Source organism: Theobroma cacao, unplaced genomic scaffold, assembly GCF_000208745.1.
Source record: "Theobroma cacao cultivar B97-61/B2 unplaced genomic scaffold, Criollo_cocoa_genome_V2, whole genome shotgun sequence".
Taxonomy (NCBI): Eukaryota; Viridiplantae; Streptophyta; class Magnoliopsida; order Malvales; family Malvaceae; genus Theobroma; species Theobroma cacao.
The window spans coordinates 1-13,963 of record NW_017234909.1 but is presented as its reverse complement, the minus strand read 5'-3'; the positions used below and the strand labels follow the sequence as shown (position 1 = coordinate 13,963).

Here is a 13,963-nt window from a genome sequence, read left to right as displayed (position 1 = left end):
GAATTGAATTCATCATAATAACTCAATATTCAACCATGGAAATCAAGAACAAAAGCATGGGTAAGCTAGGTATCAAGGAGAACTAAAGAAATTCTAACTTATCTAGCTTGTTTCCTTGATTTCTTCACTTTTTCTTTGAATTTTCCACCTAGGTTTTCTTGTTTTTCCCTTTGTTCTTCCTCTCTTTCTCTCTCTTCCTTGCTTGGCCGGCCATATGAAGAAAATGGGCTGATTTTATGCCTTTTTATAAAGAAACAATAAAATAATAAAGGTATGACACATGGCATTTTCTTATTGGTCCATTTTTAAAATTTTAATCCTTTTTATCTCCACCACACAATTAGTCAATGGTCAAAATGAGGATAAAGGAAGACCATGTGCTGGAAAAATGTTCTGGTGGTGGAAAATTATAATTTTGCCCCTGGAGTGGCAAAATTACCAGTTTACCCTTTTACTCCAAATTATACCAAAATTAAAATTTTTCACTTCTAAACCTCAAATCTTACTCCAACAAGTCAAATTATACTCCAATAAGTCAAATGGGGCCAGAAAAAGCTTTTCTAAGATTTCCATTTTGTCCCTAGGTGGCAAATGACCATTTTACCCCTGAATAGCGAAAATTCTGGTTTGACTCCAAATTGATCTTCGAACTCCGAATCACCATATTAAACCATTCTGAGACTTTAAAATTCTTAATTTCATTGTAAATTCTCTATTTGATCTAGTTCGAGGCTTAAATCAACTTTATTATATCTCTAGGTACAATACCGACTTTTGTAAATTTTTCGGGACTCTCTTAGCATGCAAACATGCTATCCATCACATGTATGTCATGAAAATTATTTTTATAGAGTTGGGCTTGTCATCTTCTCCCCCACTTGGATCAACCATATGATCCTTCTTCATAACTGATTTCGACATCCGACTAAATATAAATATTTTAATATTCTTTCTTTAATAAAATATTATTTTATTCTAAAAATTTTATCTTGTCTCCTTGGTACCCAAAATACCTTATTATGCCTCACTTGACTTCCGAATCGCCTTTTATCTCACAAATTCTCCTACGATAAAATTATTATTATTTTATTATTATTTTCTCACTTTCGGAATATTTTATCCTAAACTATTCCTTTCGTCTTTTATCACTTTAAAACATTTTAATTGACCTCAATTTACATTCGATCAACTTTATTTATCACCATATCAAAGTATGGGGTATTTCATTTAGGCCTCATTCTGCGTGCTACACGAATCTAGCCTTTTTCCTTTAATACACTTCCCAAGCCTCCAGCTCTCCCTCTATTCTCTAAACAACACTCTTTTACTCCACTTTTGCTTCTAAAACCAAAACGGTGCCGTTTGATAGAGAAACCTTAGTCAACAAACCCATTTTCCCATCTTCCTTTCTCTCTTCTTTTTCTCACTTTCTCTTTTTGTTTCTCTCTCTAACCACCGATTCCCCTACTTTTCTCTAAGTTTTTCCTTCCTCACCCTCCTTTCACTGCCGGTAAAGTCTAGATCGGTCCAAATAACTCCGATCTTCCCTCATTTCGCTAGCTGTGCAGTCACCAAACCCCCACAATATTACTTTGCCAGCCTTCTACCATCAAAATCCCTCACTAAAATCGAAAATAAAATAAAATAAAATAATCCCTAAAAACTCAAACTAAAAAAGATCCTTCAACCAAGCTACTCTGTTTCTATACTTTATCATTGTCTATTTTTTTATGGCTTTTTTGTTTGTTTTGGGGTTGATTTCGGCTGCTAAACTAAGGTTTTTTTTTTTTGTGTTTGCTGCTGTTGTTTTTTTATTTTTTGCTCCCGAATGCCCCCCTTTTGTTGTGCTACAATGGGGTTTTTATACCCCATTCTTCATGCTTCATTCTGCAGGCTCCATTCCACCACACTGCCAGATGCGAAAAATTCGCGTCTGGCACTGTAGTGGTGCCTGGTACTGGCATGGCATCCGCGCCCTGCCAATACCTTTTTTTTCTTTTCTTTTTTAAATTTTTTTGTTTCGTTTCTAATTATTTAATTAATTAATTTTTAATTTTTTTTATTTATCTAAGTAAAATTACAGTGTCTACAATATGAAAAAAAAAAGCAAACAAAACTTTCAAAAATAATAAAATAAAGCAAACAAAACTAATAAAAGTATTCATCCCATTTCTTGTAATATGAAAATATCTAAATAATTTTTAAAAAAAAAAATTGTAATATGAAAAATAAATTTAAAAGTAATAAAAGATTTCTTGTAATATGAAAAAAAAAAGCAAACAAAACTTTCAAAAATAATAAAATAAAGCAAACAAAACTTTCAAAAATAATAAAATAAAGCAAACAAAACTAATAAAAATATTCATCACATTTCTTGCAATATGAAAATATATAAATAATTTTAACAAAGATTTTTTGTAAATTGAAAAAAAAATTAAAAAGTAATAAAAGATTTCTTGTAATATGAAAAAAAAAAAGCAAACAAAACTTTCAAAAATAATAAAATAAAGCAAACAAAACTAATAAAAGTACTCATCCCATTTCTTGTAATATGAAAATATATAAGATTTCTTGTAATATGAAAAAAAAAGCAAACAAAACTAATAAAAGTATTGATCCCATTTCTTTTCTTGTTATATGAAAAAATAAAAGCAAACAAACTAATAAAAGTATTGATCCCATTTCTTGTCATATGAAAATATATAAGATTGCTTCAAAACTAATAAAAGTAATGAAGCCATTGTTAAATTTCTTGTAATATGAAAAAAAAAAAGCAAACAAAACTTTCAAAAATAATAAACTTTCAAAAATAATAATAAAAAAAACAAACAAAACTAATAAAAGTATTGATCCCATTTCTTGTTCTAATAAAAGTATTGATCCCATTTCTTGTAATATGAAAATATACAAGATTGCTTCAAAACTAATAAAAGTATTGATCCCATTGTTAAATTTCTTGTAGTATGAAAAAAAAAGTAAACAAAACTTTCAAAAATAGTAAAAAAAGCAAACAAAACTAATAAAAGTATTGATCCCATTTTTTGTAATATGAAAATATATAAGATTGCTTCAAAACTAATAAAAGTATTGATGCCATTATTAACCATTGCTTTTTGTTTTTTCCCATTTCTTGTAATATGAAAATGTTTTTTTTTCGTTTTTTCCCATTTTTTGTAATATGAAAATATAAATTTTTGTTTTTTCTTTCAAAAATAATAAAAAAGGAATTTCTTGTAATATGAAAATGTTGTTTGGGTGTTACCTTTTCTTGTAATATGAAAGTATACATTTTTGTTTTTTCTTTCAAAATAATAAAAAAAAAGTAAACAAAACTAATAAAAGTGTTGATCCCATTTCTTGTAATATGGAAATATACAAGACTTTTTTTTGTTTTTTTCCCATTTCTCTTTTCATTGTTCTATTTCAGCTTATAGATGACTCATCACTTGCAAGTAGCAAATTGCAGCTCCAAAAATAATAATAATAAAAAAGCAAACAAAACTAATAAAAGTATTGATCTCATTTATATACTTAAAAGGCAGGATGGAGCAAGATTTGGGTAAAGGAACACACCTTTAATTTGCAAATTTTGCACTTGTTTGTCCCTAATGAAATGACACCCTTCAACCCAAAACCATTCCCATCTAACCTTTTCCTCAATTTCTCTCCAAACTACCATTCCTGACCCAAATTCCCTGTACAAGCAAATGGCCCCCTCACTGCCCACACATTTAGTACTACCCCAACTCCTCTTCCCACCCAAAAACTTTACCCCCAATTCAATAGGCACCTTCTCAATTAAGCCCCAACCATCTCCCTCCGTCAGCTCCCATATACATGCGTCCTCTCCACAAGTGCCGCCGACAAGTGTCAACCTCCCATTGCGCCACAACAGTGCAGCAAATTCCAGCCTGTCTGCCATCGGAACACTCAATTCTCGCCATGTGTGGGAACCGAGATGGAACCCCATCACACTGTAAGCCCTGGCTGAAGTCATCCAGTACAATACTCCGTCGGAGTATACACTCTCATTTGGTGTCCAAACCGTTAGTCTCACTGCAAATTCCACAGGCATGAACCCCATGATATGCCACGCGTCATCCACTGAGTCATACATTTCCAGCGTGGCCTCATACGTGGCACCGCCACGCGGTGCTTCGGACATCCCACCTGCCACGTAAACTCTAAAATCTGGATTTGGACCAGGTTGGCCTGGCTCTAATATTACAACACCAACGGCTGGATTGGTCCTAGTGATGTTTAACATTGGAAGGTACTTAAATTGCCTAGTAAACGGGTTACATAGAGCTAATTGAAGGATTGTACAATTCGTTGGCCTTACAAGGATGAGGGTACCAATAGATGCAACTGGTCGAATCGGGTCGGGCAAGAAACCAAGTGAGAGCATGTGCCACTTGTCGACCACCGGATTATGGACATAGCAGCATTGGCCACGGTTGCGAGTTGGCAGAGCCAAGAACCAAGCTTGGTGGTGTTGAGGCAGGGTCGAGGGGTATGTCCTGGCACACGTGTGCCATTGCCGGCAAGCCGACCTGGCACATGCCAAGGAGTCTGGGGAGAGGAAGGAGAAGATTTTAGCTAGAACATCAAAGGGAAGGGTGCTCCACATTTGTGCAGAAAAGAGAAAAAAAATGGTGGCAGATTTTTTCCAAGTTCAAGGCATAGAGGAGTTTATATACGGTTGGTGTAGGTTGGGATAGTCACCAGGCAATTATTGGAGGGTGAATTATTGGACCATACGGTATTGAGATGTGTGACCCACATCGACTATATTCTCTGACCCACATGTGAGTCTGCTGGCTTTCATTTGTTTCCTTGTACCTTTTATTCATATAAAAACATAGTGGATGGTCCTCGGAAGAGCCCAAAGGGCAAGAGAAAGAGAATAAAATGGACAAAATCTCTCTCCCCATTTGCACCAATCTCTTTGAACTTATGCTTTTGTAGCCATTAATCTTGACTTTGGTACTAGGTTGGTCCCTAACACATTTTATTTATTTAAGATGCTCATCATAATATGCTAAAGAGTTTATAAATACTAAAATTCGGCCACGTTAAAGTAATGATGCTATGTTTACTATATGTCCTGATTATTATTAGCAGAAATTGGTAAAAATATGTTTTGTATAAGTAAAAGAGAACTCTAAGTTCCTCCTTTGAAGATAAGATGAGACAACCACGCCACAGCGACAGCTTAGGAGTAATGATGTTGATTCCATGGTTATCATAATCAGAAGGAGCCCTCTCTCTAATTAATTACTGTTTTTCCTTTTTTGCTTTTAATCATGAAGACAATTAGACAAATTAAGCATTATGAAATGGTGGCTTACTTAACTGAAAACTACATGTATTCTTATTTTTCAATTATGGGAAAATTTGGGATATTGGCATCATACTCATAGTTAGAGCATTTTTGAGACAAATGACATTTTTCTCTACAATTGCAATTATCTCACTAGGTTAACGAATGTATGGTATTATGTGATATAAATATTTTACTTCATAGCTTTTACCGCGTAGAAAATTTAAGGTATAATATTAAAAAAATCTTAAATTATTAAAAAAATTAATATTTTTATCTTTTATGTTAACATAATGTGAATATAAAATAATAAGTGATATTATGATTATTGATAATTAATGAATCATTAATCATAAAGACACATGTGATTTTAAATAAAAATATAAAAACTTGATTAAGTGTAATAAACGAATAAAAATTTATTTAAATGATTTAAAAATATTTTCAAATATTATGACTAAATATAACTTTATAAGATTCTTTGTTTCTACCTTATTTACGATGTTTTTTAAGATCTGAAATTCTCTACAAGATTAGTAAACAAACAAACAAAATTTGGTCACATGCTAAGCCTGGGATATTAATTTCAAGTCGGAGAGATTGGGGTGACAAAGGTAATAAAATTTTAACAAAAATGTCACCATTTGTCCTGTTCACCGTCGGGAGGTGATATGTGGTCCCACTAATTCCTAACAAGGAGAAGGCAACAGAAAATAGGAAATTTCCCTTGAAGAAAGACATATCAGCAACTTGTAAGGGTAAGGGTATTGTCAAGAAAAAGGGATTGATTATTGTGTAGAAAGCATTGATTCCTCTACAGGCCCCCATGCTGTACCCTGCATGTGCTCGAACAGGAGAATATTTGAAAGTATGAATAGTATTTATTGTCAAAGTATACAATAGAATAGAAAAGAGAAGAATATCAATTTGTACCTTTTTGCTATTACTGCATGAATGTAATAATCAAATTGAGTATCAGCTCAATCAACGACCTTGTTAAAAGGATTAAAAAAGGTTAAAAATATTAAAAAAAAATAAGTCCGTGTACTGTCTCAAAATTTCCATGTCAGCCTTTATTTTTCTTATTTGTATCTAATTGAACTCTTAAAATATTATTTTTATTTAATTAATCTGTTAGTTCGAATGGAAAGGAAACCTGTTGAAGTTTGATATATTACCCGGGCAACGCCGCCATCTACATGGTCATTATCTTTTCCATATCAATGTCCATGTCAAAATTTATACTGAACTGATGTTTACATGGCATTCCACATTTGCATCTATAGAGCTCCTAATTGGCTATGTACATGCCATGTAGACGTCTGCATGGCATAGATAATAGTCGCACAGACAGTATGACAAAGATAATGAATTTTAAAGGTTTTTATCTAAATAAGGATTCGATTAAATAAAAGTAATACTTAAAGAGTTCAATTGGGTGCAATAAGAATATACTTGTTTATATGATGAAATTTGAGAAAATTTAAGGTTTTTTTTTAGTATTTTAGACATTAATTTTTTAAAGTTGACAGCATGGTGTAAAAGTGTAAACGTTGGTAGTTTGAAATATTGGTGGATTTTATTATTCCACATTTGGAAAAAAAAAGCTCCTCCAAATAATTTTGGTGGACCAAGTACTTAATATTCATGAAAAATATTATAATTTTCATAAATTAAATTAATATTAAGTATGAAAAATTATGTTCGCCCGTCAAGTAAAGATTTGTGTTTGTTTATTAAGAAAAGTTATATTTAAGGGCAAAATACCCCACTTTAAGTTTTAGTCGAAATTACAAGCGGATTTATTAGGTTTCGAAATAAACACTACGTTTTAAAAAAATATCTTCTACTAGATATATAGATTTAGTCGTTAGTCAACTCTTAGTATTTTTGTTAGTTTGATTACATGGTAATATTAAAATGATAATTTTACTTTTTATTAATTTTAAAAATTATTATTATATAATTTTTATTAATTTAAAAAAAATAAAGGAGCACCGATCGGTGCCCCTCAAGGGAGATTGGTGCTCTCCAAGGGAGAAAAGCATTGATTGGTGCTCCCAAGGGAAGGGAGCACCAGTTTGATGCTCCTTATTTTTTTTATTTTTTTGAAAAATATGATAATTTTTTAAATTAATAAAAAAAGATATTTTAGTTATTTCATAATTTTTGAGACGGAGTGTCTATTTCAAAAATTAATAGACCCGTTTAAAATTTTGATTAAAATTTAAGACTATAGAGATATTTTACCCTATATTTAACCATGATGATGAATATGACTTTATTGTTCATGATTAAATAAATTCACAAATAACTCAGTCACCACATGAGTTGGCATGCAAGTCTCAAAAGAGAAATTATAGAAGCAAGAGTTACTAAAAGATAAATAATATTGAGAGCACTTATATCTAGTATAAAATCTCTCAGATTGAGTTTGAGATAGTAGTCTTGAAACTTTTATTAGATAAGAAAAATTCAAAGAATTAAATGTTTGACTCTCGGTTAGAATGGATATTTGCATGCCTGCTAGTAAAAAACTACCAAATAGTGAAGACATAAATGGAATGGTAAAAAAAATTGGACTTGTCAAGAACAACACTTGGACTCTTGCAGTTGTACTTTTTCCACCAAATAAAAATATTGTAGGTTGTAAATGAGTCTTTAGAATCAAGAGAAAATGATTAAAGTATCCAATTGGTCTCTATACCCGAGTGTTTTCGTTACTTTAATCTTTTTATCTAATAATTAACTTAATCTTTTGATTTTGAGAATTTATACAATTTAATCCTTCTCTAATGCCTTTTAATTTTATCATTACTATTATTGATATGGTGCAACATGATGTTGACATATCAGATGATATTGACATGGTGTTGACGTGTTAGATCAAAAAAATTATCCTAATTACAAAAAAAAAGTAAAAAAAAATAAAATACTCTCACCTCTCTAGCTTTTAGTTATAATATCATGCATATTTATTAATTTTTAAAATAGATAATTCGTTCCAAAAGAATATTTTTCGTTGGACAAATAAATTTAACCGTTAGTCCATCGTTAATATTTTCATTTGTTTGATGATGTGGTAATATTGAAAGATAATTTTACCCTTCATCAATTTTAAAAATTACCATAATATATAAATTATATTTTTTTATTTTTAATTTTTTACTTTTAAAAAAAAATTCCCTATATCTCATGACCGAATCTCCCTTCCCCAAAGGGAGCACTCAATGGGGTGCTCCTCACCCAAGGCAGGGAGCACCCAAATTGGTGCTCCCCATTGTGGGTGCTCCCTGGGAGCACCGATTGGGTGGTGCTCCTTGGGTGAGGAGCACCCAACGTGATGCTTACCAAAGAGCACAGATCTAGTGCTCTATAGGGAGCATCGATCTTGGGAGCACTAGATCTGGTGCTCCTTGAGAAATTTGATTGAATTTGAGTTAGATCTGGTCCCCGACTGGTTAAAAAAAAACATTTTAGATATTTTAATTTAAATTTTAACAACGTTTAGTTGTTTGGGGTTAAGTGTTAATCTTACAAACTAATAGATTTATATGTAATTATAATTAAAATTAGAGATGATGGAGAATTTTACCTAAGAATTTTTGGTATTTCACTCTTGAATGGAACACTATGCACTTGACTACCATTTTGAAGGCAACATGTCAATTTTAGCAACCTCAACGAAGCGTACATTCCCACATTTGACCAATGAGCAAATGGAACCACCAAGCCACTTCCCAGGCAAAGGTTTCAGCTATTACGATGCAAGATTAGTGTAGTTCCACCATTTTGCAGGGACATAAAGGAGAATTCAAACTAGAAGCATTCAAATCCTGTCAAATGGAGGGATTCAGACACTTAACCTTATCTACACTGTCACAACTCCACCAAATTAAAATCACAATTCAAATGTACACAAACCAACCATTTTCTCTTACAAAACTTAAATTCAAATGTAGATATACCTATAACTTTATCTCGAAACATGTGCTTAAATATGTACACTTCTCATCAATGAAATGAAAGTTAAGCAAGCATGGGCAGATTTAGCCAACTTTTATTAAGGAGCAAAAGACGAAGATGACTATATAAACAAATATCATATAACATTGAGAGAGGGATGCTCCTATAAAATTATAAACAATTGTCTTTTGACAAATCATAAATCATGTTCACTAACATTAAAATTTGTTACATGACAAGTATAATGTAAAATAACCATTGAAATACAATTACATAAAACCATTTATGATAAGATTATATGTTGTATCCATCAAGTTAAAGATAACATAGTCAACTATATACGATTTGATTCTTTAAATAAGAATTAAGAAGTAGGATGATTAAAGTCCAATAGAAATTATATGATAAGCTTTTAAGTCTTAGACCCCTTAATTTGAAAGGATGGAAGATAGTTCCTAACTTTGAGTATCATTTAACTAATTAATTTATCAAAAGTTAGAGGATACTTTTGATAATGTAGTAAGTACTTGTTTGGTCTGGCTTTTTTTTAGCATATCCATATTTTAAAAGCAAAAGTCAGGCCAAACAAGAATTTGAAAAAACTCTTAAAAAAATAAGTAATTTTTTTTTAAAGAATAAAATTTTGAAAAAAAAGAGCTTTAGAAAAAACTCCAGAAATGAGCTTTCTCTTCTCTTTTTTTATGAGAATTTTTCTTTTGTTTCAAAAATGTCCTCATCTATTAAAAATAATTTCNATGTCCTCATCTATTAAAAATAATTTCAACATTATTTGTTTTCATTTTTATATGATTTATTATTAATTATAAATTTTATGTTATATAAAAATACTTTTTATAAATAAAAAAATAAAATTAACTTTTTTTCATTATGAACGAAAGAATTTGTGATTAATAGAAAATTATTTATTAAATACTCTTTATGATAATTTTAATCAAAATTAGAACTTATATAAATTATTTTGTCAAACAACTTATTTATAAAAAAGAACTTATAAAAGTAAATTTACCAAACATATTTATCTTAATTTTAAAAGCTATTATTTTTTATAAGAACTTCATAATAACTTTTAAGTTAAAAAAAAAAACTAAAATCAAACAGACTCTAAACATATAATACAAAAATATAAAAAATTTTAAAAATTTTAAAGAAACGCAGTCCTTCGTAAATATATTACTCTCAGCCCCGGCAAGCAAGGTTTAAACATATTTAACTTGTCTCATACACTGTTACCGAGACTCTTTCACCGTGGACACCAGTTAACCGGACTTTAAGAATATCATTGACGGGGCAAATGCAACAACATATGCAATAAATTTCTCTATGGATGTTGCTTACTTTCAATCAAGGTTGCCACCCTCCCCCATCACTGCACTCGAGTCTACAATCACCATAATAAATGGATCAGCTTGATGCTTGAATATGTTCGGAAATAACACCAATTGTTTATATCATATTTTAACGTAAGGGCAATATTTACCACTATAAAGCAAGAAACAATTTTCCATTCTAAACTAATATTGCATACAATAATTCCTCAAAAAAGAAAATGGCATGCAACAAATTGACAGATATTACAAAGTATTGGAACTCAAGCTTCACATGAAACACAAGAAGGTTTGTCTGTTTCCCCATGTCTTTTTATTCCAAAAAAAAGGGCAATTAAGAAACCTAATTAGGGTAGTGTCGAGAATCGAGGATTCTTTTATTTTATTTGAAGGTAGGAATTCAAACTCATAGAGAGAGAGGGAATATATGTAATAAGGTAACAAAATTCAAACGCAAACGTGTGAACAATATGACCCCGTGATTTCCATCCCTTCCTAACCAGTTTTACCACAATAACTTCCTTCTATTTTCTCTCTCTCCTGTTTCCTCTCTGCAACATTTTTTCCCTTCCATATCGTGGGTTCCTTCTCCAATGGCTTCTTCAAGGAAATGGGCAAGCTTCATATCCTGCATTGCTTCTTTTATGTATTTCCTTCTTATCATCTTTCAAATCCCTCTCTTCAGGTAACCCCATTTCTCCTTCCATCCTTTTCTTTTTAAAATTTTTAATTTTATTGATAATGATGGATTGGTAGTTTACACCCAGCAACAAGAGACGAAAATAACAAATGTATAAGCATCACACGCCACTGGGATTCCTTTTTTTTCTTTTAATTTCACAGAAATAGAATATTCCATGCCATCTATTGCTTATCTCTCTTCTCCTGGCCACCACATTTTTTATTTTAGCCAAAATCTGGAAAGTCTAGTGCAATTTGCATAGCATTATGCTACAACTCTGACTTCTTAACTTTCTTTTCTCTTTTTGGTTTTCTTTTGTTTGTTCATGTTTGTGATATTTTTCTTGCATTGCAACCAGCCACAGAACTCCTATTTGTTTTTGTTTTTTCTTTGGTGCTTAAAAAATATATTGCCACATCTGACAAACAAGAGACATGTACCAGGAATCTACTCCATGACATGTTATAGAATTGATTTCTAGTCAAGCTATATCTTTTTCTTCTGTAAATAGCGTAGGAGCCTGCATACGGATCCAGGATTAATGCAGGTGTGGTTCTCATTTAGAATCTGAAATCCTTTCAAAACTCTTCCGCAGCTGATAAAATGTGTTTGGAAATTTGTCAAAATGCCACTAAAGCCTAGAAAGAACCCAAAATATTTGTCAATATCATCTAGACATTTAGTAATTACCTTCTTAAAATATTGTTTTCTCAACTCTACAGGGTACCATGTAGATTTGGAATATGCAAAACTCCTATTGAGGTAACATCCTCTCAGTTGATTGCCAGTGAGCTCTTCCCTACGTATGTAGTTAAGGTTCTTCTGTATCCAGGGGCTATTGCCAATGCTATCATCAAGAACAGGTCTTTGCCAAGCTATGGCAAATTGTTGAAGTTATATAACCTCACCAATGTGAGGAAACCTCCTGCAGCATCTGATCTTCAGCGCCTAGAGGTTGGTTTAATTCAAAATTTTACTGCCAAAGGACTCATATGTTGTTCGATCATTGATCAATGTCTAATTAGATGTAGAAGTTTTGGTTACTCAATGTTCTTCAATTTAAAGCCAATGATCTCATATCCCAAATTTTGCATTACACCAGATTCTTGCAGGGAGCTACTTGGCTGTTGTAGGAGCATTTGTAAGTCTCCTAAGGCACGAAAGAATGAGCCTCTTTGGGACGATGCTTATTACATGGGGCCTTCTCAGAGAAATCATTATGGTTCCCACAAAAGCTATTCATATGTACCCAACAATGATTGTTGCTATGGTTTGTGCTTCTTTGTCAGTTAGACGGGATGTAAGAAAATTAATTCATAGTTGCAAAGCAAGGCGAGTCAAAATTCTGTAAAGGCAGATCCAGCATGCATACGAGCTGATGCTGCATATTTTGGTGGTAACATTTTTGAGTACCTAACATAAAGGACCACTTTGGAATCTTGGAAAGGAAAGATACAACAGAACTTTTATGGAATAGAGATTATTGACAAATCATTTTCAACTTATTGAGATGTAATTTTAGAGCAACTTTGAGATTATATAGGGACTGGGGAGTTGGATTACCTCTGTAAAGTTTACTGGAGTAGATTCGAATAGCTTGTAACTTAAATAGAAATGTACGGTTGTTTTCTCTCTCTGCCATATTGTCATCGATGTCTTACTAAAAACCAATTGCACCAATTGTAATTTTACACAGTATTGCAGTCTCACTACTATGATTTTGCTTCAATGACAAATTAAACCTTACATAAGCAAGTTCCACAGCAGATAGCTAATTTTGGATTAGATTTGTACAAAGTAGGGCAGCTAGGCTTCTTGTTACAAGTCACTAACTCACTATTGGACCCCAACTTATGATATATGTCTCTGCCATGTGTCACGGTTTTAAAAGAGAATTCTAAATCTCACTTCAAATGTGTATTAAAAATATAATGGAGTATCTAAATGTTCACATAATTTTTAACATGTAAGTTGCTTTTTATGGAGTAAAACTATAAGACTCCATAGATCAAAACAAATAACTTTTACAGGTAAATGTGAACTGTGATACTATTCAATCACATCATTATTTTAATAGAAGTTGCACAATAAAGTGTACACTTCATATATACACGTGATTATTACTACTTTACAAGTTGTATAATGTGGACAAAGTTGTAAATGGACCATACTTGGTTATATATCCTATGCATTTATTTGATAAAAGGGACTTGGCACTCGCACTCGCTGATGTGGTTAATGGGCTATTGGTCTTACAGTTTAAACCCAATTCTTTCATGAGAAGGGCTTGAAAGCGTTTCCTTAGCTTGAGCTTTGAAGCCTTACCAATTACTTTCTCTTGCTACGTGGCATATAGCCAGGATCCATTTTCCTCAACAAGCGCAAGGGGACCCCAGGGTGAAAAATTCTTAATTGCGTAATCAATCCATGTTGTTCAGCAAACAGATGTCCCCTCTTGGAACTTTGAGTTTGTCCAGCGCTGTCATGTCTAACACTCCCCGAGTCTTCGACCTTAGCCATGACTCACAAACTGTGGCAATGGGGGCCTTTGATTACCAATGAATAAGCCTTGTCGAGTTGCTATTTCTGAAGGAATTTGTGGTTTAGAATCATATGTTACAATAGTAGACAAAAATATTAATCATC

General features: G+C 32.1%; 2 protein-coding genes across 2 annotated transcripts; one reads left to right on the top strand and one right to left on the bottom strand.

Moving 5' to 3' along the window:
- Positions 1-3,502: 3,502 nt before the first annotated feature.
- On the bottom strand, positions 3,503-4,684 carry LOC18595741 (protein UNUSUAL FLORAL ORGANS). The gene has a single exon (XM_018129891.1). It carries the CDS (start codon positions 4,628-4,630, stop codon positions 3,524-3,526), a length of 1,107 nt encoding a protein of 368 aa, XP_017985380.1. The 5' UTR covers positions 4,631-4,684; the 3' UTR covers positions 3,503-3,523.
- Positions 4,685-11,090: 6,406 nt separating this feature from the next.
- On the top strand, positions 11,091-12,954 carry LOC18595744. Its single transcript, XM_007023828.2, has 3 exons — positions 11,091-11,320; positions 12,040-12,271; positions 12,420-12,954. Exons 1-3 carry the CDS (start codon positions 11,229-11,231, stop codon positions 12,666-12,668), a joined length of 573 nt encoding a protein of 190 aa, XP_007023890.1. The 5' UTR covers positions 11,091-11,228; the 3' UTR covers positions 12,669-12,954.
- The last annotated feature ends 1,009 nt before the right edge of the window (positions 12,955-13,963 follow it).